The sequence below is a fragment of the Dermochelys coriacea genome, chromosome 4 (assembly GCF_009764565.3).
Source record: "Dermochelys coriacea isolate rDerCor1 chromosome 4, rDerCor1.pri.v4, whole genome shotgun sequence".
NCBI lineage: Eukaryota > Metazoa > Chordata > Testudines > Dermochelyidae > Dermochelys > Dermochelys coriacea.
The window spans coordinates 119384270-119410127 of NC_050071.1; the positions used below are offsets into that span (position 1 = coordinate 119384270).

General features: G+C 41.6%; 1 protein-coding gene across 1 annotated transcript in view; it reads left to right on the top strand.

The window, feature by feature from the left end:
• Nucleotides 1–25858, top strand: part of STK32B (serine/threonine kinase 32B) — a 281996-nt gene that overhangs the window by 220626 nt on the left and 35512 nt on the right. The window contains exons 7-9 of the mRNA XM_038399481.2: nucleotides 13188–13291; nucleotides 17506–17622; nucleotides 19663–19788. Of these exons, the coding sequence (XP_038255409.1) occupies nucleotides 13188–13291; nucleotides 17506–17622; nucleotides 19663–19788 (347 nt within the window). The remainder of the gene's footprint in view (nucleotides 1–13187; nucleotides 13292–17505; nucleotides 17623–19662; nucleotides 19789–25858) is intronic.

Here is a 25858-nt window from a genome sequence, read left to right on the forward strand (position 1 = left end):
AGATTATCTTGCTATTTATCATGTCCCAATGAAGAGACTTTGATTCATGGAAGCATGTCTTTTGTTAATTAATAAATTATCTCTCGCAACTCTGTATTTTATGTACTTAAAGGCATTTCTATAATACTCATGACCATAGCAACTGAGGAAGTTACATTGTAATTTGCTGTCTCCCATGGCTGCAATTTAGGCTTCCATTCTTCTCAATTGATTAGTCTAATGCACTAGTAGGGCATTTTTTGAGGATTATAATTCAATGAACTCCCCTATTTTAGCATGTTAAGATTAACCATCAACCATTCGGCCCAATGCCAGAGAGTATGCATGTTTGTTTGTATTTTGCTATTTAATTGGTAAATACTCACAGGTGCATGGTCCTTGCCAACATACAGAAAAGACACATTCCCTACCCCTACGAGCTTTGGCCCTGGTCCTTCAAAGACTTCCACATGTGCTTAACTTTACTCACTCAATGGGAATACTCCCAGTGCATAAAGTTAAGTACATTTTTGCAGGGTTAGTGCCTACAATTTAGATGCAGACTTTTATATGACACAGAAAGTATTTGTCCTGGAATCCATTTGTTTTTTATTTGAATTACCTTATCTGTCTAGGTTCTCATGCATTCTCCATCGCTGTGGTATATGAGTGCCATTGAATGAGCGGAGTGTGCTGCTGCTTTTATATGCTATGAACCTAAATGATTTCCATCGCACACAGTGGTATGCAGATTTCTCACTTTTTCACTGATGCTTACCAGCTGGAGATAATGTTGAGAGACGACACCACCACCAGTCTGGTTGTCTAATATACCATGGCATTAATTCTTTAGCAATAACCTTGTGCGTACAAATTCAAACTCTCTCACCTGTTAAATAATAGGCCATATAACTATGATTTAAAAATACATATATTTTCAATTTATAGTAGCAATGATAACCTCCGTACAGGACATTTCAGAGGAATTAATGACCAGCTTGGGTTAGTAGCACTCAGCTGCATCTAAGGACATCAACTCCTTCCAGCCAGTAATTAATCTTCAGGACTTGCCTTGCACTGTTATCATTATTGCTTACACGTATTGCAAACCAGGAGATGCATTAGAAGAAAATAAAGGTCACTTGAAAAGGTCTGCACTGCATCTTCTCCCCCCCTTCACTGATTTTGTACAGTTCTAACCTGCCCCATTAGAGAACACAACAATGCTTCTCTGTGTGAAAAAATCTCTGCTATCAGCCTCCCAAAGCTTCCCTAATCAACACCTGTCAGTTTCAAAAGTAGCACCGGACAGGCACACCAGAGCCTCTTCAATTAGGTTCTTACTGAACGAATGAAACTAAAACAGTTCATCAAAAAAGAAATCTCCTTTCCTGTTGACAACTGGGATTCCTCCCAGAGGCATGTCAAGGCCCTGATTTCATAATGCTGTCCGATAGTGCCTACTGGTGTGATCAGAAAGGTAATCTATCAAGGAAGGTAATAGTTATTCTCTGTTTGGGCCAGTCACTCTTGAAAGCAACAAACCTCAAGCCGATTAACTTATTGTATTCAATATTTTCAAACTTTGGTGCCTAAAGTGACTCTCCTAAACTCACATTTAAGCACCTAATTAAAAATGACCTTATTTTCAAAAGTGCTAAGCACTTACATTTTGGCCATTGAGTTCAATGAGAGCTGAGAGTGCTCAACGGGCCACTTTTCTTCAGGTGCCTAACTTCAGGCAACCTCAGTTTAACTCTGGGCAATGTTTTGGCCTATATGTAGTGTCTTTTACAAAAACTGCTGCTGGTTAAATAAAGTTTTATGTGATCATAGAAAAGTGAGTACAATGTTGTTTGCAATTATATTTATATTCCTTTTATTGCTTGTGCAAGGTAATGTTGGATACTGAGGACTTGTCACAAGTAGGAAGCAGAATTATCAGTAGATTAAGTAAAAATTCAAGTCAGCTTTGTCATTTTCTACAACATACCTATAACCATGAACTGCATCACTGTTGTTATGCCAAAGTATAGATCATTTGGCTGCTATGACAACTGCAGAGCAGAAGACTATCTATGAATTAATTTGTCAGAAATGATCTATTTCACAAAATGTACTTGAAGCTCGAAGTACACAATTAAAATGAATAATGGTGAGCATGGAGCACTGATGTGGCTAGATTAAGGTAATTTGAAATTAGCCATGTCTACCAATGTTTGGCAGACTCATCAGAATGAATGCAATAACCTGAAAGAAACATGCTTTAAAATTAAGTTTTTATGCTTAATTATAGTTATTAGCTGTTCTCCAAATATGATTTCACTCTAAAGCAAAACATGCAATGGGATAATCTATCATAAAATGCTATACTGAGAGATCTGGATTCAGAAATGGGAGGCTAATTAACCATTGGAACAATTTACCAGTGGTGGTTGTGGATTCTCCATCACAGAAAATTTTAAAACTAAGGTTGGATGTTTTTCTAAAAGCTTTGCTCTCCTTCAAACAGTAATTATGTTGGGGAAGTTCTATGGCCTTTGTTATACAGGAGGTCAGACTAGATTATCACAATGGTCCTGTCTGGCCTTAGAATTTAAGAAGATCTGCAATGATTCAGCATTGTAGACCTTTGAATGCCAAAAGATATTTTAAGATTTACAAAAATCTTAAAATATAGAACTCTGGAAAAGGAGATGGTATATTATTTTATTTATTAGTTCATTTAAAAAGAAAATATATTGGAGACCCTTGAATACATTCGAACAGAGTCTGTTTACCACCCAAACAGGTTCATTTTGTGTCAGTTTTCAAGAAAGCACAAGAGCATAAAACAGAGTGAGATTAAAAGTATGTTAAGAGAAAAAGCATAGAGGTGGATGAGAAAGAAATTAAGATTTATAACTCAGAGAGCCTTTGCAGTCAAAAGTGTGAGTTTGTTTATTATTAAACCTGCCAGTAAATCATCTTTGATCTCACTTACCATGTTAATGTTGGCACAGGTGTCCTAACATGGGACATCGATTCCTCTCTATCCTGTTTCAGAGTAGCAGCCGTGTTAGTCTGTATTCGCAAAAAGAAAAGGAGTACTTGTGGCACCTTAGAGACTAACAAATTTATTAGAGCATAAGCTTTCGTGAGCTACAGCTCACTTCATCGGATGAAGTGAGCTGTAGCTCACGAAAGCTTATGCTCTAATAAATTTGTTAGTCTCTAAGGTGCCACAAGTACTCCTTTTCTTTTCTCTATCCTGTTCTGATTTATGACCACTGTATGGTTCCAGGTTTCAGAGTAGCAGCCGTGTTAGTCTGTATTCGCAAAAAGAAAAGCAGTTCTTGTGGCACCTTAGAGACTAACAAATTTATTAGAGCATAAGCTTTCGTGAGCTACAGCTCACTTCATCGGATGCATTTGGTGGAAAAAACAGAGGGGAGACTTATATATACACACAGAGAACATGAAACAATGGGTTTATCATACACACTGTAAGGAGAGTGATCACTTAAGATAAGCCATCACCAGCAGCAGGGGGGGAAAAGGGGGAAAACCTTTCATGGTGACAAGCAAGGTAGGCTAATTCCAGCAGTTAACAAGAATATCTGAGGAACAGTGGGGGGTGGGGTGGGGGGGAGAAATAACATGGGGAAATAGTTTTACTTTGTGTAATGACTCATCCATTCCCAGTCTCTATTCAAGCCTAAGTTAATTGTATCCAGTTTGCAAATTAATTCCAATTCAGCAGTCTCTCGTTGGAGTCTGTTTTTGAAGCTTTTTTGTTGAAGTATAGCCACTCTTAGGTCTGTAATCGAGTGACCAGAGAGATTGAAGTGTTCTCCAACTGGTTTTTGAATGTTATAATTCTTGACGTCTGATTTGTGTCCATTCATTCTTTTACGTAGAGACTGTCCAGTTTGGCCAATGTACATGGCAGAGGGGCATTGCTGGCACATGATGGCATATATCACATTGGTAGATGCGCAGGTGAACGAGCCTCTGATAGTGTGGCTGATGTGATTAGGCCTTACGATGGTATCCCCTGAATAGATATGTGGACAGAATTGGCAACGGGCTTTGTTACAAGGATAGGTTCCTGGGTTAGTGGTTCTGTTGTGTGGTGTGTGGTTGCTGGTGAGTATTTGCTTCAGATTGGGGGGCTGTCTGTAAGCAAGGACTGGCCTGTCTCCCAAGATCTGTGAGAGTGATGGGTCGTCCTTCAGGATAGGTTGTAGATCCCTGATGATGCGTTGGAGAGGTTTTAGTTGGGGGCTGAAGGTGATGGCTAGTGGCGTTCTGTTATTTTCTTTGTTGGGCCTGTCCTGTAGTAGGTGACTTCTGGGTACTCTTCTGGCTCTGTCAATCTGTTTCTTCACTTCAGCAGGTGGGTATTGTAGTTGTAGGAATGCATGATAGAGATCTTGTAGGTGTTTGTCTCTGTCTGAGGGGTTGGAGCGGTTATATCGCAGAGCTTGGCTGTAGACAATGGATCGAGTGATATGATCTGGATGAAAGCTAGAGGCATGTAGGTAGGAATAGCAGTCAGTAGGTTTCTGATATAGGGTGGTGTTTATGTGTCCATCGCTTATTAGCACCGTAGTGTCCAGGAACTGGATCTCTTGTGTGGACTGGTCCAGGCTGAGGTTGATGGTGGGATGGAAATTGTTGAAATCATGGTGGAATTCCTCAAGGGCTTCTTTTCCATGGGTCCAGATGATGAAGATGTCATCAATGTAGCGCAAGTAGAGTAGGGGCATTAGGGGACGAGAGCTGAGGAAGCGTTGTTCTAAGTCAGCCATAAAAATGTTGGCATACTGTGGGGCCATGCAGGTACCCATTGCAGTGCCGCTGATTTGAAGGTATACATTGTCCCCAAATGTGAAATAGTTATGGGTGAGGACAAAGTCACAAAGTCACAAAGTCACAAAGGTTAGCCGTGACAGTATCGGGGATACTGTTCCTGACGGCTTGTAGTCCATCTTTGTGTGGAATGTTGGTGTAGAGGGCTTCTACATCCATAGTGGCTAGGATGATGTTTTTAGGAAGATCACCAATGGACTGTAGGTTCCTCAGGAAGTCAGTAGTGTCTCGAAGATAGCTGGGAGTGCTGGTAATGAAAGGCCTGAGGAGGGAGTCTACATAGCCAGACAATCCTGCTGTCAGGGTGCCAATGCCTGAGATGATGGGGCGTCCAGGATTTCCAGGTTTATGGATCTTGGGTAGCAGATAGAATACCCCAGGTCGGGGTTCTAGGGGTGTGTCTGTGCGGATTTGTTCTTGTGCTTTTTCAGGGAGTTTCTTGAGCAAATGCTGTAGTTTCTTTTGGTAACTCTCAGTGGGATCAGAGGGTAATGGCTTGTAGAAAGTGGTGTTGGAGAGCTGTCTAGTAGCCTCTTGTTCATACTCCGACCTATTCATGATGACGACAGCACCTCCTTTGTCAGCCTTTTTGATTAAGATGTCAGAGTTGTTTCTGAGGCTGTGGATGGCACTGTGTTCTGCATGGCTGAGGTTATGGGGTAAGCGATGCTGCTTTTCCACAATTTCAGCTCGTGCACGTCGGCGGAAGCATGAATGGACACAAATCAGACGTCAAGAATTATAACATTCAAAAACCAGTTGGAGAACACTTCAATCTCTCTGGTCACTCGATTACAGACCTAAGAGTGGCTATCCTTCAACAAAAAAGCTTCAAAAACAGACTCCAACGAGAGACTGCTGAATTGGAATTAATTTGCAAACTGGATACAATTAATTTAGGCTTGAATAGAGACTGGGAATGGATGAGTCATTACACAAAGTAAAACTATTTCCCCATGTTATTTCTCCCCCCCACCCCACCCCCCACTGTTCCTCAGATATTCTTGTTAACTGCTGGAATTAGCCTACCTTGCTTGTCACCATGAAAGGTTTTCCTCCTTTCCCCCCCCTGCTGCTGGTGATGGCTTATCTTAAGTGATCACTCTCCTTACAGTGTGTATGATAAACCCATTGTTTCATGTTCTCTGTGTGTGTATATAAATCTCCCCTCTGTTTTTTCCACCAAATGCATCCGATGAAGTGAGCTGTAGCTCACGAAAGCTTACGCTCTAATAAATTTGTTAGTCTCTAAGGTGCCACAAGTACTCCTTTTCTTTGTATGGTTCCAGTTTCATTCAGTATGGTTTGGGATGGGGTTTGACCATAACAATAACACCACTGGGATGTGAACAGTGATATTCCTTTTTATCTAGGCCAAAAGTTGTCTGGTCCCTGAGATCTTCATTTTCAAAAGTGTCTGCCTTTTTGGGTGCCTGTGTCTTTGAGTGCCCAGTTTAGGGCCTTATTTCCAGAAGTCCTTAACACCTGCAGTTTTAATTGAGTTCAACCGTCAAAAGGACGAGTAAAACTACTATCCTGGCTAATGCACGGTAAGTAGATGTAGAGATATGGAGATCGGAAAGCAGAATATGCTAATTGAGAATGTGACAAAAATTAAATCCCTTAGATTCAATGGGAGCTGCAGATACTCACAACCTCTGAAAATCAGGTTTTTGTTTTAATTCTGTGTGGCTTCTTCTTCTACAAACTAACAAAACTGTTGTGCCTCATCAAATAGTCAGCAAATGATCACTTGTTCTTATAATACTAAATGAACCTGCTGCCTCCTTCCTGTCACTTGAATGAGTGGGAAAGTATCTAATCAGAGGAGAGTGCTATATTACCAGGTCCAGTACCCAGAAAGCTCATAATCACAGGTACAGCAAAAAAAAAAAGAAGCATATCCTGAAGTCAGAGGGGACCAGTTCAGGAGAGAGGTAGGGACTGGAGGTCCAGCCTGGGAGCTGGCTGTGTAAATGTTGTTGCAGATACAGTGTCAGCAGTAACTACAGCAGGAGGAAATAGGCAGCCACCTGCAAGGAGGAGGGTGGTATGGTGTGGTCCCAGGGAGACCCTTAGCTTCCTCACCCTTTTCTGTATGGCTCTTAGGGTTGAGTTAGGGACTGTTGGTTTGAACTTTATTATCACTATTGAAGTCCTTATGCCTAGGGCCATTTGTACCCTTTATTTTTTCCAGCCCTAGTAAAATAGTCCTCTGTTACTTGCTTGAAATGTGCTTGGGAACTCACCAAGAACTGGAGTCTGTAGAGCCTCTCCTCTGTGAGGTTGTAGTACCCAGAGCTCATGCTACCAGACATCTAGAAGGAGCTAGTGAAGCATTTAACCTCACGGTAAGAGTTATGCTTGCTACCACACAAATCCCATTGACTTCAATGCAATGATGTATGTTAGTAAGATCAGGCCCAATGATTTTAATTTAATATCTTGCTGAAGAGCATTGGTGGGTGGATTTCACTGGGACCAGGCAGAAGTGGAATTTTCCCTCTTACCTGGGCTCTTTCAATTCAACATATTTGAATGAATCGATTAGGGCAAAAAAAAAAAGCCCAGTCCAAGTAGCTACTCAGAGGGCTAGGTAGATGTGCAGGGAGAAGAAGGGTAGGCATTCTCTCCATCTCATGCCTACAGATATGCTGAGGGTCTACTCCATGGAGGGTTGAAGTAGCTGTCCATAACTCATGCAGCCCCACATCATGAAGGGACAGAGCAGCAGAGGATCCACACAGTAGTAGAGCCTCTTTCCCACTCCATCCCTGACCACCCCATTCCCTACCCTGTGCACCAGGCACCTGCCCAGAGTTGGGCTCCACACCACACCAGGGTGTCCATCCACATGTATAGCTGCCTCCTGCTTTTATATGGTAGAACCACACTTGTTATGTTACTGGGGGATTTCCACAGCCCTGGGCATCAGAGCTGGATTTGACCTTTACTCTTAATAGCACTGGATAATTGTTTTACATATTTCAATAAATACAATGAGTAAAGTCAGTGGCAATTTTTAAAGCTCCCCTGCAAACTCTTTACTTGCTTTTATCCCAAACAGTTTGTACTCAGAATTTGGCCTCCACAGAATACAATAACTCCTTGCTTAACGTTGTAGTTATGTTCCTGAAAAATGCGACTTTAAGCGAAACTATGTTAAGTGATTCCAATTTCCCCATAAGAATTAATGTAAATGGCGGGGTTAGGTTCCAGGGAAATTTTTTCGACAGACAAAAAACTATATATATATACACACACACAGTATAAGTTTTAAACAAACAATTTAATACTGTACACAGCAATGATGATTGTGAAGGTTGAGGGGGTGGAGTATTTCCTGGGGAATGCCTTACCGCTAAATGATGAATTAACATTCGATTGACCCCGAAGGGTTAATGGTGTTAATGTAGCCTCACACTCTACAAAGCAGCAGGAATGGAGGGAGGGGAGACAGCATGGCAGACAGAGAGACACATCCTGTGTGTGGGAGAGAGATAGAGATGCACATTGCCCCTTTAAGTATGCTGACTAAGTACATTGCCTTTAAAAAAGATCAGGAAGTTGAGACAGCAGCTGCGGCCAGCAAGCTCTCTCCATCCTGAGCCCTGTCCTGTCCCCACCTTGCCCTATATGGAGAAGGGGTAAGCAGGGAGGGGGAAGAATAGGGGGGAAGGGGGCACCGTGACACTAGCCCCCCTCTTCTCCCCTCCCCTGCACAGCAAGCAGGAGGCTCCTGGGAGCAGCTCCCAGGCAGAGGGCAGGAGCAGCACATGGCAGTGGTGGGAGGGACAGCTGAACTGCGGGGTAGCCTGCTGGGCGGCTGCTGCACAGGGAACTTAGGGGAGCGGGGAGCTGATACGGGAGCTGCCAGTCCACCCTGGTTCCAAGCCCCCACCAGCTAGCTCCACCGGGCTGCTCTTCCTGCAAGCAGTGGACAAAGCAGGCGGCTGCCAAACAACCTTATAAGGGAGCATTGCACAACTTTAAATGAGCATCCTCCCTAATTGATCAGCAACGAAACAACTTTAACCGGGAAGACTTTAAGCGAGGAGTTACTGTAGTCTCTTTTCATTATTCCATACACCCCAGTTCAAAGCTCTTCTAATGCAAATGCAGATCATATGTAGGATCTGCCACTCCTTTTCAGGATAGCATCCTCTTATGGGTCCAAAATTCAGAAAGAAGGTTGTTGTCAGGCACCACTATTGCCAAATCACAGAGCACTGCAATAAAGATCTGATGGTATCCTATGGACCTAAGATCCCAATTCAGAAAAGCACTTAGGCACATGCTTAATTTTAACCGCATTTGGACACTTAAACACATTACTTTAAGCATATGCTTAAGTCCTTTGCTGAATCAGGGCCCAAGGGTGAAATCCTGGTGCCATGGAAGTTAATGGCAAAACTTCCATTGACTTCAGTAGGGCCATAAAAGATGCCACGTAGCTTGCCATAATTGATGCAACACCTTAACTCATTCAGCCTCTGCTCATCTGGTAGAGCAAGTGCTTAAATCCTAAAACTGTCACTCAAGCTGTTGGACTACAGAGAGTTGCTCTGGAAGGAAAATAAATACCATTAAAGCAGAGAAAAGCTGCGTATCTGTTTTAGAAAACAGGAGCCTAAATGCTCATTTTCTGATCTGAGGACACTGTCACCAGCTTAAGGTGAAAAGAAAAGGAGTACTTGTGGCACCTTAGAGACTAACAAATTTATTAGAGCATAAGCTTTCGTGAGCTACAGCTCACTAAAACAGAGCACTTTTAAATAGACCCAAAACCAAACAAACAGTTGGCTCAGTGCTGAAACTTGAAGCGCATCCTGCTGATCAGCCTAATTCGGGGATGAGGTGACATTGTTCACTGCAGCTCTGAGACACAACAAATAAAATAAAATAGAATAAATAACCCAGGCACTGAATTAGAAAAACCCAGCTGTAGTGGTCTGGCAGTGTTACAACCCTCACACACAACTCTAAACATTACATTAATGAAGCACTTTCAACACAGAAATGAACCAGGGCCCCCTCACCACATTGCAACAGTGGAGCTATGAATTAAATAGTAAGGGTCATGCTGCACCTTACAGCAGAGTAATATGCCTGTGTAGCAAGCAAGCTTTCTTCACTGACTTTCAACCCAATAATTGTTAAACTGTCCTAAAATATGAATGAGGGACAATTATGACTTGTGTGTGTGTAAGAAAAACAAGCTGTTATATTCCAGTTGTATATTTCATAAAGAACTGCTCTGTATGTAAGTACAGCTTAAGATGTAAATAATAGGTTTATGGACTTTCTGAATGCATCAATTAAGGGAGTTTTAATCTACGTCTCCGGGATGCCCCATGAAATGATCCAAAAGTCACATACTTCTCCATAAGGAACTCCTTTTATTTAGTTAAAGCAGATTTCCTAAATAAGATAGTCAAACCCCTGGCTGCCGCTCTGAACTAATTGTGACTAGATTAGAGAATAGATCATTTACTGCCACATTCACATTAGTTTCAGAGTAGCAGCCGTGTTAGTCTGTATTCGCAAAAAGAAAAGGAGTACTTGTGGCACCTTAGAGACTAACAAATTTATTAGAGCATAAGCTTTCGTGAGCTACAGCTCAGCATCCGATGAAGTGAGCTGTAGCTCACGAAAGCTTATGCTCTAATAAATTTGTTAGTCTCTAAGGTGCCACAAGTACTCCTTTTCTATTCACATTAGTGTGCGATTGTAAGTGATGAGATGGTAATGTAGTGCATTAGTCTCAGTATCAGCTATGGAAGAACTCACCTGGTAATTGCAATCTAGCATCATGGTTCTGCTTGGCGATACCATTGTTTAGAAAATATCCAAGGAATGTGATGTTATCACAGAGTTTACTGACATTATACTATGAAATAATTAGAAAAGCATGACTGCCTTTTCATTTCATATCTTAGTTGTCTGTGGTTTTCACAAGATTCTACAGATGTCTTATTTAGAGGATTTTTTTCTTATTAAAGTTAACTAATAATATATCTGATTTTGATAAGATCAAAGGCTTTCTTTTGTGAGTAAGCTATTTCTATGGCATTTATCACTTCATAAATAGTATATTTATCTCAAATCAGGTCAGATTTTGTATCAGTATCTGGATTTATATTTAATTTTAAAAATACTTAACTTAATTCCATCGTAATATAGAATTTTGGATGTATGATACATGAGTTTGAGATTTATTATGTCTTGTTTTATTTTCTAGATCGAATAAATAAAATAACCACTAAATTAACCCTCTGTGGCAATACAGTCAAAGTGACTCTTTGCATTTCAGTTTGTTCAACACTGAAATTGAAATCAGTTGGAGAACTTTTGTGTTTCCCAAAATATTTAGTTACATTTCAACTCCTACAAATTTGGTTTACTCTAATTTATTTTAATTCACAAACCCAAACAATCCAGATAGAATTTGAAATATAAAATGGATGGTCTAGAAAAATCCTGATAAATGTTTTGCCTGGAAGATAACAACATGGATGATAAAGCCTCTCAGGATCTTTAACTGTGTGTTGAAACATATGAATTGCCACACTGGATCAGAGTCATGGTCCAGCTATTCCAATATCTGGACTCTGACAGTGGCCGTCAGCAGAAGCAGGTGCACCAGCAAATGTCCCCCAGGAAGTTTTCATCTTAATCTTTAATTCTTAGAGATTGCTTTAAACTCTAAAGCAGGAGGTTTATATCCATTTCAATACTGGGGAAATGACTGATTCAGGGAGTTGGCAAAGAATTATACAGCCTTTCACCTTTTGGTCACCAATTCCAATCCATCTCAAGTCAGTAGTGACCAAAAGTTGATTCTACGTGATGGGTGTCGAATGACCTAAGTGAAATGAGTCTTGTGGTGATAGTACGGTGGTTAAAGTTATTGTTGTTTCTACCAGTTGTCTGTATTCATAAGGCCAAATTCATTCTGGTGTTAAGAAAGCATTTACTCAATTCATTTAAGTGGAATTGAGTCTGCTTACACTAGAGCTGAACTTGGCTCACAAAGATCATTTATTCATTTTAATTTTCCAGGCTTTAAATAGCAAACATATTTCATATATAGTTCCCCCACTTCAGCAATGTGCTTGCCTCTATGTATCTAGAAACATTTAATAAACAATGAATATATCTTTTCCCTGATTCTTTTTAAAATCTAATGACGTTTTCAATGCACAATTAGGTATTTTCAAAATAACTGATAATATTTTGCCTTACATACTCTCAGAATACAGTAGGATATCTGCATTCTGAGCTAGGCATGTTACAATATATAGCTTCCCAATGAGGGCTGTTATAATATAATATACTTATGTATAAGGTAATGACTAGGAACTTAGAGAACTCTACTTTCAGGAAGTGTTTGAAGAGGGAGGACTATATATATGGAGGAAGGACTAAAGCCTGAATGTTGTACACTCTTGACCATCTCTCTTTTTATGTTTGAACACCAAACAGTGCAGTTGAGCATGCAAAATCGCTTATTTCTTGTTAAACTAGGAACTTTTGAATACTGCGTACACTTTTGAATACTGTGTACAGATGTGGTCCCCTCAACTCAAAAAAGATATACTGGCATTAGAAAAGGTTCAGAAAAGGGCAACTAAAATGATTAGGGGTTGGAACGGGTCCCATATGAGGAGAGATTAAAGAGGCTAGGACTTTTCAGCTTGGAAAAGAGGAGACTAAGGGCAGTTATGATAGAGGTATATAAAATCATGAGTGGTGTGGAGAAAATGAAAAAGGAAAAGTTATTTACTTGTTCCTATAATATAAGAACTAGGGGCCACCAAATGAAATTAATGGGCAGCAGGTTTAAGACAAATAAAAGGAAGTTCTTTTTCACACAGTGCACAGTCAACCTGTGGAACTCCTTGCTTGAGGAGGTTGTGAAGGCTAGGACTATAACAGGGTTTGAAAGAGAACTGGATAAATTCATGGAGGTTAAGCCCATTAATGGCTATTAGCCAGGATGGGTAAGGAATGGTGTCCCTAGTCTCTGTTTGTCAGAGGGTGGAGATGGATGGTAGGAGAGAGATCACTTGATCATTACCTGTTAGGTTCACTCCCTCTGGGGCACCTGGCATTGGCCACTGTCGGTAGAAATGATACTGGATGGACCTTTGGTCTGACTCAGTATGGCCATTTTTATGTTCTTTTGTGCATCGCTGAAAGCAATTCTGTGTATCTCTGCATGCAGATTGGGTGATTACTTTCACCTAACTGCACACTTATTCATTTTTTTTTCAAATGCAAATGTTATTAACAAGCTACCATTTAACCTTAAAGTACAATGCACTTCATTAGATTTGATTTATTTGTTTTAGCTCCAGAAGTGTTCCAGGCCTTTATGGATGGAGGCCCAGGATATTCATACCCAGTAGACTGGTGGTCACTAGGAATTACAGCATATGAATTGCTGCAGGGTTGGGTAAGAGTGTTTGGTTTTGGTTTTATTTAAAGTATTACCTGACTATAGTTGAAATGTTTGCAGAGTGTCTGACTCATTTTGCTTAACATTCATGCCAAACTTTGGGTGAACATGACATGAGATTTGGGTTTCTAGTGCACTCTCCAATTGGGGGTATCGTCCCAGTTTTACATTTTGTTATGAAGCTTTCACCCAGCTCTAGTAATTATTTCATGGCAGTTCTCAAAAAAAGGACGTAAATTGCATGGCGTGTTCAAATGAAACATTTTTAAGGGCTACTCCTGCAGGCTTTGCTCACGGGACTGCTCACATAAGTAAGGGCAGCAGGATTGAGTCCCAGATACATGAGTGTACCAAATTGGAAGCAATTACAGCTTTTCAATATATAAGTTAAGCATTATGGGGTTCCATTATATTTTTGCTCTCTTGAGCAATATCTTAGAAGAGTTAATATAATATGCCAAGATGTTTGGACCAACCACAGGAGAGGCTTATCTGCCAGACCACTCATTACTTATCTAATCAATTATGTGAATGAGCTTGATGAAAAATCTTCCTAAGCATGGCTGAGATTCACAGAAGATAATGAAAAATTCCATTCCGCTTTGCTTCCAAAGGAATAAAACCTGATAGTGTTAAATATTTATTTACCATTCCCCATGGAAGATAGAACTTTAAATAAAATGTCCGTGCAGTTACTTGTAGCTTAAGCGTTTTCATTTTATATTTCATTCCTTTTTTGGAGGTGGGGAGGGGGGAAGAATATTTTATAACTCCTTGCTACATGGTGGTCACCATACATAGTAGATGTTCTTTAGAGAAGTCACAGTTACTATTTTTATTACAGGAACACCAAGAGGCCCCAGTAGAGATCAGCTCCCCATCATGCCAGGCATGGTATATACATGTAGTATAAAACAGTCCCTGACCTAAAGAATTGAAATTCTAATTAGAGAAGGCAGAGAAAGGATGGCATGTAAACTTTTAGCCCAAATGGTTACATGTCGGCAAAGTCATGCATAGAGTATCGTAATGGAAAGTGTCAGGCAACCTTAATAAAAAGCACTGCTACCAGCTCTGCTTAGGATAAAAACCAATGAAATAACACCATACTGCTTTAACAGCTGTCTGTTGGCAGAGGGGTTCTCAGGAAGAGAACATTGTGATGGACTGCACAACAGAGGATGTAGACCTGGAGTCCCAGCCCTGATCACCAAGAGTTGCCAATTACTTTAATAATTATGTAGCTTATGTAGGTATCTATTTGCCAAGCTCAGCACAATCGTCCCAGAATGATTTTCTCTGACTAGAGACAAAACAAGGCTGGAACAGAGGCTGAATTTCAAAACCATGTTAAAATAAAAACACCACAATCCATCTGATGACCCAGCCAGGCATTTCTGCCCTATTGAGCAGGGTTTGTTGCTTATGGAGCAGGCTGTCATTGTGGGGACAGATTAGTCCGTGGCCTTGTCTAGAGTAGGGGGAAAGTGCTTGTTTTTCTAAATTGTAAACACCATTTTTACTAGTCTAGACAAGGCCAAGCAGAGGAGCACAAAGCACAAAAGGAGGAGGAGTAGGGGTGAGTAAATGTATTCAGCCCTACATATGTTACCACCATTAAAAGCACAAGCTTCAAAACCCCCACCTGGCTCTGTAGTGGCCCCCTGTGAGGGAGCAGGGCTTATACAGGGCTGCAAGATCAGGCAGCAGGCAGCCAGCCCAATTCTCTTCTGTGCTCCCACAGCACTCAGCTCAGCTGCAAGAGCACATATGTCTCATTTCCATAGGAGCAAAGGAATGTCTATACTGGATCACAGCCATGTTCTTTCTAGTCCTGTCTCTTACAGTGGCTAGCACCAGATGCTTCAGAGGAAGCTGCAGGAATCCCACAGTAGGCAGAACCACAAAACCACCAATGGGAAAAAGAGGAGAGGACGAGAGAGGCATAAATCTGCTGTTGTGTGACCGAATAGTTTGCCAGTTAGATCATTTCTCACTCGGGAACTGGTGATAGAATATAGGTAACCTAAAAATGGTCTGATGGAGATCAAGATAAATTATGTAAAAAAATTAATTGTTTTTGTTTGTGCTGACTTTTTGTTCTTGTTTGCCTCTACCCTTGTTAGATAGAACTAATCTTGTGCTGAGGGGAGGGTCATGATCCTCACAGCTGTTCTTGTTGCACTGTACTGCAAAATACCAGTCAGCCAAAACAGCACATTATTGGAAGTAGGGCAATAGCTACCATAGCAGTTTGGAATTTCTACTAGACTGCTCAGTCCATTGCTCCCATCCAGTGTATTACATAATCTCCCAGTGCAGTCCATCCATTCACACAACACAGCAGACACAGCTAGATAGCTAGCCAGTTAATTATACAAGACCTGCCAAAAAAGAGCAGCTAACTTTTAAATCATTACAAGAAGTTAACCCTCTAGGAAATTAAAACCTGTGCATTATGGTAGCCATGGTATAAATCTGCCCACTCCTGTCTCTCTCTCTCTCAGATGCCAATATCAGAGCTTAGTGTCCAGGTTCCGCTATCAGAGTGTGGCCTCTGTATCAAGGCAGACTATGTGTTGTAGACCACTCTCCAGATGTCAGATTGGGCACATTTCCATCACATGAGCTATTGTCTGTGACGGTGCCCCAACGTCACACCAGGGGGAGAAAACCGGTGCATGGTTGCTGCAACTCTGGTCAAGCCAGAGAGTAGCCTCTTGAGGCTCGTCCAAGAACTGTGATTAAGTGGACAAAGAGGCAGGTGCAGCGATGTACTCGTGAATTTACTTAGTGTATTAGACTCTCTTTCCCACTGATGCTTTTACTCTGTAAGGACATAATTTTGGGCTTCCAGGTGGCACTGATCATCTATGCATGGTAAAGGGGCAGTAGTGTTCTTGTTCAAGAGTGTGTGAGCTGCCATAGCAAAGGGATATCAAGAGATGAGCCATGGTGTCACACCCCGGACCACAGGAGTGGGATTCCTCCCCTGAATATGAACAGATTTTCAAGCTGGTGATTTGTATTGTTCCCTGTCTGAGAATGGGGCATCAGTCAGTCATAGATGAAATAGTATGCAGTGGTGTTGTAGCTGTGTTGGTCCCAGGATATTAGAGATACAGGTTGGGTGAGGTAATATCTTTTATTGGACCAACTTCTGTTGGGGAAAGAGACAAGCTTTCCAGCTTACACAGAGCTCTTCTTCGGGTTTTTCACACCCCTGAGCGAGAAAGTTGAAGCGCTGTAAAGTACCAGTGTAGATACAACCCTAACTCAGGGAGTTACTGCTAAATACAAGGTGGAACAGAGTGTTTAGCATAAGTAGCTAACACGTATTTCAAGGGACCATTCAAGGTGTAGTGGCCCGTTGACACCCCTCCAATCATAGGGAGGAAAGGAAGGGAGGAGAAAAGCTGCTGGGAAGGTTGTTAGTGGGTTACAGATTGTTGTAATAAGCCATAAATGCGGTGACTTTCTTCTGTCCTTGATTTTTAGTGTCTAGCAAAGTTATGAATTTAAGCTCCCAGGCTCATCTTTTGAAAGTGTTGTGCAGGTTCCCTTTGGGGATGAGGACTGATAGGTCAGATATAGAATGAGCACTTTGTGAAAAGTGTTCATCCATAGGTGATGTGATGTTTTGTCTTTTATCATTTTTCCTGTGTGAGTTTTCTCGAGAGTGTAGTGATTGTCTGGTTTCACCCACATAGTCGCTATTGGGGCATTTAGTGCACTTGATGATGCACATCACATGTTGTGATAGGGATGTGTAGGACCCATGGATCTCCAAAGGTGTGTTGTGGGGCTCGGTGTTGATTATTGCAAGAGTGGCTCATCTGTAATAATAATAATTAATAATTAATTAATAATAAAATAACCTACACCTCACACAGATGGCTCCAGAGACAAAAATATTCATAAATCTAATTTGAACTGACCTTGAAAGCTTTCCCACTGATATAAATATTACAAAATAAAATCTAAAAAAGATATAAAACCACTGTGTATTTCAACTGATTAGTACTAAAGAAATGCACACGCAATCCATATGAGAAGGGTTAGCCTTTAAGATATTATAAGTCTTGTATGTTTAGAGAAACACTGTTTTCCAGTGTAAGCAATGCTGAGTTCAGGAAAACAAAGATTTTGTATGCTCTGTTTATAACCTTCCTTATTGATTTTACATTGATATTATTTTAACTTTACCACAGAGGCCATACGAAATTCATTCAGCCACTCCAATTGATGAGATCCTCAACATGTTCAAGATAGAAAGAGTTCATTACTCATCCACATGGAGCAAGGGTATGATAGCATTGCTGAAAAAGGTAAGACAGTACAAGAGCTATTTGCACTTGCCTCCTCCCCCAAATATTCCAGTGGATATCCTACAGGTAAGATACAGCTCACACAAGTATCAGGTTGTTTAAATCTCATGGATAGAGGGAAAGGTGCTTTTCCTTGGCCTTCTCTGAACAGCAGAGATGCGGCATTGTCTCTTATGAAGTTGGTTTATTATTGTCCTCATACCGGTCTGAAAGAACAGTTCAATTTATCTTTTAAATTACATTTTTATAAGGAATTTTAGTGTTCCTGAAACAGCCCTACAGACCAAGGACGTCTGTTTTCCACAGATCCAGCGGTGGCACCTCCTGTGTTGCCCTGTTCTTGCCTCAGCCATAGTTTGGGGGCACCACATTCTGCATTCCCATTCAGTTCTTTGCATCTCTGCTGATATTGCCGGCAAAGTTACCTAGAAACCTAGGAACTGCCTCTCTCCTTGTGCCATGCTCCCGTAATTGCAGCAGCAAAGGTTCTCAGGATGGAGCCTCCTCACTATGTAACCAGAAGCCACAGGCTGGACATTCTCCATGAAGCCCCATGACACTGGAATTTGCTTTCCTCTGTCAGTCCACCTAAGCCCATATTTCTTCCTATTCCAGTTACACTGCAAGGTATATCTTTGAGCAAGAATAGGGTTGCCAACTTTCTAATCAGACAAAACTGAACACCCTTTTCCTGCCCCGCCCCTTCCCTGAGGCCCACCCCTGCTCACTCCATCCCCACTCCCTCTGTCACTCGCTCTCCCCAACCCTCACTCACTCGCTCAATTTCACGGGCTGAGGCAGAGGGTTGGGGTACAGGATGGGGTGAGGGCTCCAGCCGGGGGTGCGGGCTCTGGGGTGGGCCTGGGTCAGAGGGGTTTGGGGTACAGGAGGGGGCTCCAGGATGGGGGGCAGGGCCGAGGTGTTCAGAGTATGGGAGGGGGCTCCGGGCTGAGGCAGCGGGTTGGGGTGTGGGAGGGGGTATGGGCTGTGGCTGGAAGTGTGGGCTCCGGGCTGGGGCCAAGTGGTTTGTAGTGTGGGAGGGGATTCCAAGCTGGGCCAGGGGGTTGGGAGGCAGGAGGAGGTGCGGGCTCTGGATGATGTTTACCTCGGGTAGGTCCCCAGAAGCGGTGACATGTTCCTCAGCTCCTAGGCACAGGCGTGGCCACGTAGCTGGCACTTGAGGCGGGGGCAGTGAATGGAGCCTCCCTGACTGTTCCTCTGCCTAGGAACTGAGGGATATGTAACCGCTTCTGGGGAGCCGCATGGAGCCAGTTAGGGAGCCTGCCAGCCTCGCCAACTGGACTTTTAATGGACCAGTCAGCGGTGGTGACCGAAGCCATCAGGGTCCCGTTTTGACTAGGTGTTCTGTTTGAAAACTGGGCACCCAGCAACCCTAAGCAGGAAGTGTTTTTAAATGTACCACTGGAGCACTGGGAGATAAATTACAGATTTAGATTTGAGCAGTCTGGTTTTTGTTATATGGAGCAATGAGATGGTCAGTTTTCACTGTTGTCAGGAAGCTCACTGCAAAAACATATTATAATGAACTGAAAGAATACATGTAAGATGGCAACTAGTGCCAAATTATGATGGGAAGGTTTTTTTCATCACTTGGACTCTTGTGCACTAGTAAATGGACTAGTGCTAATAACTCACTTCATGTTCTATAGGCCACTGAATAGCCCTCAGATGGTAATTACATTACCTTAATATTATATGCAATGTTGTTGTAGCCATGTTGGTCTGAGGATATTAGAGAGACAAGCTGGGTGAGATAATATCTTACATTGGAACAATTTCTTTTGGTGAGAGAGACAAGCTTTCGAGGTATACAGAGCTCCTCCGCAGGTCTGGGAAATGTATTCAGATCATCAGATAAGTTAATTTTTTAAAAATAATGGAACTTCTAAGAGGTATGAGATGGTTCTCCAAGCTTTTCCTAATTAAAAATGCTATTATCCACATTAGTAAGATGCATTTGCTCTTCTTGAAATCTTTATGGCATATGGTGTCTTAGAAAATGCATTGTTTTGATCACAGCTCCTCACTAAGGACCCTGAGTGCCGCCTTTCAAGTCTTGCAGACATTCAGAGCTCTCCGTACTTAGCTGATATCAACTGGGATGCTGTCTTGGAGAAAGCTGTGACACCAGGCTTTGTTCCTAATGTGAGTCGATAGTCTAGTTAAACTAAATTTGCAAATCCCCTATCCAATTATCACTGTCATTTTAACTGTTTACTAATAGACATTTGCATTTATTTCTCCAAGGAAGTTTCAATGCTTTCCTCCTGATACACATGCTAAATTACATTCTGCTCTTGTTCACCCTGCCGTTACAGAGAGCAAAATTTCCATTAGGTTATTGGACAATGGTTGGAGTGGGCCTATGCTGTGAGGTGGCACTGAGCATTCTCCCTCTCAGGTGCTTGACTGGTTCTTGCTCACATGCTCTAGGTCAAACTGATCATCATATATAGGGTCAGGAATGGAAGGGCTATCAAGAAGGCCAGGGCTTTATAAAGCAGTGAGCAGAACAGAGGGAACAGAGGGAAACCTTCCCATAGTTGGGACCCTCCTTCCAGATGATGTAGGGGTATCCTCTTGCACTGAGGTTATCTCTCCGGGGGAGGGAACTCTAGTCATTAGGAAAAGGTAGGTGTTAGTAATGGGAGATTCAATCATTAGAAACATAGATAGCTGGGCTTGTGATGACTAGGAGAACCGTATGGTGACTTGCCTACCTGGTGCGAAGGTGGCGGATCTCTCGAGGCATCTAGATAGACTTATGTGTAGTGCTGGGGAGAAGCCGGTGGTCATGGTACATGTAGGTACCAATTATATAGGGAAGGGTAGGAGAGACGTCCTGGAGGCTAAATTTAGACTGCTAGGAAAGAGACTGAAATCCAGGACCTCTATGGTGGCATTCTCAGAAATTCTTCCAGTTCTACATGCAGGGCCAGGTAGGCAGACAGAGCTTCAGAGTCTCAATGCGTGGATGAGACAATGGTATAGAGAGGAGGGGTTTATATTTATTGGGAACTGGGGAAACTTTTGGGATAGGGGGAGCCTATACAGGAAGGATGGGCTCCACCTAAACCAGAATGGATCCAGACTGCTGGCACTTAACATTAAAAAGGTTGCAGAGCAGTTTTTAAACTAAGAGATGGGGGAAAGCCGATGGCTGCAGAGACGGACAGAGACTTCTCTTAGAAGAGAATCTATTGGTAGAGATTCTCTAGGTTTTAGTCAGGAGAAGGGGATGAAAGAGGATAAAATATGGGTCAGATCAGACAAGAAACATTCACATAAAAAGAATCTGACACATCAGAAAATGGCAGACAAATAAACAGTAACAAGTTTTTAAAGTGCTTGTACACAAATGCTAGAAATCTAAATAATAAGATGGGCGAACTAGAGTGCCTCATGTTAAAGGAGGATATTGATAGAATAGGCATCACAGAAACCTGGTGGAGTGAGGACAATCAATGGGACACAATCATTCCGGGGTACAAAATATATCGGAAGGACAGAACGGGACGGGACGGGGGAGTGGCACTATATGTGAAAAAAATTGTAGAATCAAATGAAATAAAAATCTGAAATGAATCCACGTGTTCCATAGAATCTCTATGGATAGTAATTCCATGCTCTAATAAGAATATAACAGTAGGGATCTATTATCGACCTCCTGACCAGGACAGTGATAGTGATGATGAAATGCTAAGGGAGATTAGAAAGGCTATCAAAATTAAGAACTCAATAATAGTGGGGGATTTCAATTATCCCCATATTGACTGGGTACGTGTCACCTCAGGACAAAATACAGAGACAAAATTTCTCGATACTTTAAATGACTGCTTCTTGGAGAAGCTGGTACAGGAACCCACAAGGGGAGAGGCAACTCTCGATTTAGTCCTGAGTGGAGTGCAGGATCTGGTCCAAGAGGTAACTATAACAGGACCGCTTGGAAATAGTGACCATAATATAATAACATTTAACATTCCTGTGGTGGGAAGAACACCTCAACAGCCCAACACTGTGACATTTAATTTCAGAAAGGGGAACTATGCAAAAATGAGGAGGTTAGTTAAACAGAAAGTAAAAGGTACAGTGACTAGAGTAAAATCCCTGCAAGCTGCATGGACACTTTTCAAAGATACCATAATAGAGGCTCAATTTTAATGTATACCCAAATTAAAAAACACAGTAAAAGAACCAAAAAAGAGCCACCTTGGCTTAACAACCATGTAAAAGAAGCAGTGAGAGATAAAAAGGCATCTTTTAAAAAGTGGAAGTCAAATCCTAGTGAGGTAAATAGAAAGGAGCATAAACACTGCCAAATTAAATGTAAAAATGTAATAAGAAAAGCCAAAAAGGAGTTTGAAGAACAGCTTGCCAAAAATTCAAAAGGTAATAACAAAATGTTTTTTAAGTACATCAGAAGCAGGAAGCCTGCTAAACATCCAGTGGGGCCCCTGGACTATCGAGATACAAACGGAGCACTTAAAGACTATAAAGTCATCGCAGAGAAACTAAATGAATTCTTTGCTTCACTCTTCATGGCTGAGGATGTTAGGGAGATTCCCAAACCTGAGCCGTCTTTTTTAGGTGACAAATCTGAGGAATTGTCACAGATTGAAGTGTCCCTACAGGAGGTTTTGGAATTAATTGAGAAACTTAACAGTAACAAGCCACCGGGACCAGATGGCATTCACCCAAGAGTTCTGAAAGAACTCAAATGTGAAATTGCGGAACTATTAACTATGGTTTGTAACCTGTCCTTTAAATTAGCTTCTGTACCCAATGACTGGAAGATAGCTAATGTAACTCCAATATTTAAAAAGGGCTTTAGAGGTGATCCTGTCAATTACAGACTGGTAAGTCTAACGTCAGTACCAGGCAAATTAGCTGAAACAATAGTAAAGAATAAAATTGTCAGACACATAGAAGAACATAAATTGTTGGGCAAAAGTCAACATGATTTCTGTAAAGGGAGATTATGTCTTACTAATCTATTAGTCAGGTTTCAGAGTAGCAGCCGTGTTAGTCTGTATTCGCAAAAAGAAAAGGAGTACTTGTGGCACCTTAGAGACTAACAAATTTATTTGAGCATAAGCTGTGTTAGTCTCTAAGGTGCCACAAGTACTCCTAATCTATTAGAGTTCTTTGAAGGGGTCAAGAAGCATGTGGGCAAGGGGGATCCAGTGGACATTGTGTACTTAGATTTCCAGAAAGCCTTTGACAAAATTCCTCACCAAAGGCTCTTATGTAAATTAAGTCGTCATGGGATAAGAGGGAAGATCCTTTCATGGATTGAGAATTGGTTAAAGGACAGGGAACAAAGGGTAGGAATAAATGGTAATTTTTCAGAATGGAGAGGGGTAACTAGTGGTGTTCCACAAGGGTCAGTCCTAGGACCAATCCTATTCAACTTAATCATAAATGATCTGGAGAAAGGAGTAAACAGTGAGGTGGCAAAGTTTGCAGATGATGCTAAACTGCTCAAGATAGACCAAAAGCAAACTGTGAAGAACTTCAAAAAGATCTCACAGAACTAAGTGATTGGGCAACAAAATGGCAAATGAAATTTAATGTGGATAAATGTAAAATAATGCACATTGGAAAAAATAACCCCAACTAAACATACAATATGATGGGGGCTAATTTAGCTACAACTAATCAGGAGAAAGATCTTGGAGTCATCGTGGATAGTTCTCTGAAGACGTCCACGCAGAGTGAAGCAGGAATCAAAAAAGCAAGCGGGATGTTAGGAATCATTAAAAAAGGGATAGAGAATAAGATGGAGAATATCTTATTGCCCTTATATAAATCCATGGTACTCCCACATCTTGAATACTACATACAGATGTGGTCCCCTCATCTCAAAAAAAGATATACTGGCATTAGAAAAGGTTCAGAAAAGGGCAACTAAAATGATTAGGGGTTTGGAATGGGTCCCATATGAGGAGAGATTAAAGAGGCTAGGACTTTTCAGCTTGGAAAAGAGGAGACTAAGGGCGGTTATGATAGAGGTATATAAAATCATGAGTGATGTGGAGAAAGTGAATAAGGAAAAATTATTTACTTGTTCCCATAATATAAGAACTAGGGGCCACCAAATGAAATTAATGGGCAGCAGGTTTAAAACAAATAAAAGGAAGTTCTTCACACAGCACAGTCAACCTGTGGAACTCTTTGCCTGAGGAGGTTGTGAAGGCTAGAACTATAATAGGGTTTAAAAGAGAACTGGATAAATTCATGGAGGTTAAGCCCATTAATAGCTATTGGCCAGGATGGGTAAGGAATGGTGTCCCTAGCCTCTGTTTGTCAGAGGGTGGAGATGGATGGCAGGAGAGAGATAACTTGATCATTACCTGTTAGGTTCACACCCTCTGGGGCACCTGACATTGGCCACGGTCAGTAGACATGATACTGGGCTGGATGGACCTTTGGTCTGATCCAGCATGGCCATTCTTATGTTCTTATCCTTTCAGCAAAAGTATACAGTGCATGGGCATTGCACAGCTTCTAGCAACGAGCTTAAAAAAGCATAACAGTTGTAGCTGAAAGAGCACTTTCAAGCAAAATGAGAAGGGGGTGGGAGAAAAACAGCCCATGTAACCTGTTTTAGGAAATGATAGATGAAATTCACTCTTAGCAACAAACCCACAGAGCCAGAACATTTTGCCTCCATATGGGTACAACAGAAGAGCGTTGGAAGGTGAGCTCCATCCTCAACAAACCAGGGCCAGGATGCAGGACACCTTCCCTCCTACCCACAGCTTCTGCTCCAGCCTAGGGCCTGGGATAATGGCCACAGCCACTCCACACTAGTTGTGCAAGGTACCAGATCCATGGACCCTCCCCGACCAACGCCTGGATCCTCCCTGGCACACTCTTCAGGGCCAGCACAGAAGCCATGTGTGTGAGACACAAGGAGAGTACAAAGAAAAGGAGTACTTGTGGCACCTTAGAGACTAACAAATTTATTTGAGCATAAGCTTTTGTGAGCTACAGCTCACTTCATCGAATGCATTCAGTGGAAAATACAGTGAGGAGATTTATATACACACACAGAGAACATGAAACAATGGGTTTTATCATACACACTGTAAGGAGAGTGATTACTTAAGACTCCAATGAGAGACTGCTGAATTGGAATTAATTTGCAAACTGGATACAATTAACTTAGGCTTGAATAGACACTGGGAGTGGATGGTTCATTACACAAAGTAAAACTATTTCCCAATGTTATTTCTCATCCCCACCCCACCTCCCACTGTTCCTCAGACGTTCTTGTTAACTGCTGGAAATGGCCCACCTTGATTACTACCACAAAAGGTTTTCCTCCTTCCCCCCCCCTCCCTTCCTGCTGGTAATAGCTCATCTTAAGTAATCACTCTCCTTACAGTGTGTATGATAAAACCCATTGTTTCATGTTCTCTGTGTGTGTATATAAATCTCCTCACTGTATTTTCCACGGAATGCATCCGATGAAGTGAGCTGTAGTTCACGAAAGCTTATGCTCAAATAAATTTGTTAGTCTCTAAGGTGCCACAAGTACTCCTTTTCTTTTTGCGAATACAGACTAACACGGCTGCTACTCTGAAAGAAGAGTTCAGGCACCCCTTCCAGCCATTCAGCTGGTCCCCCCCAACCTCATGCAGTCTCTGTGCAGAGTTTGCCTTGCACCAGTCCTTCATACCAGGAGTGGATTCTTTTGACAAGAAGTTCAGCTCAGCTATTCAAACCTAAAAATTACCTCCATTCCTTATATTTTCAATACTGCAAATAATGTTCTCTTAAACCAGTGCTTACTTTTAAGTCACTGAGCCAAATTTAGCCCTAGTGTGAGCAACACAAGTCCTTTAGCTTACATGAGGGTGGAATTTGAACCAGTAAAAAAACCTATAATAAATTTTGAAGGGGTCAGATGCATGCTATCTGACCTTAAGAACATGCATTACCACAGATGTGATTATCTTCACAGGTACATGCTAATACAAAAGCATAGCAAATGGAAATATTTGGCTTTTTTTTTTTACCTTTTATTGATAAATCCAAAATACATATGTCTATTTAATCAGTTGCTAAAACAACACACTGATTGCAAGTAGCCACTTCCAGTCATAATGTGGAAAAAAAGATGAAATCCAGAGTTTTTGAGATTAAAAAGAATCTAAAACGTTTTGGGATTCAAATAGGAATCATAGAATCATAGAATATCAGGGTTGGA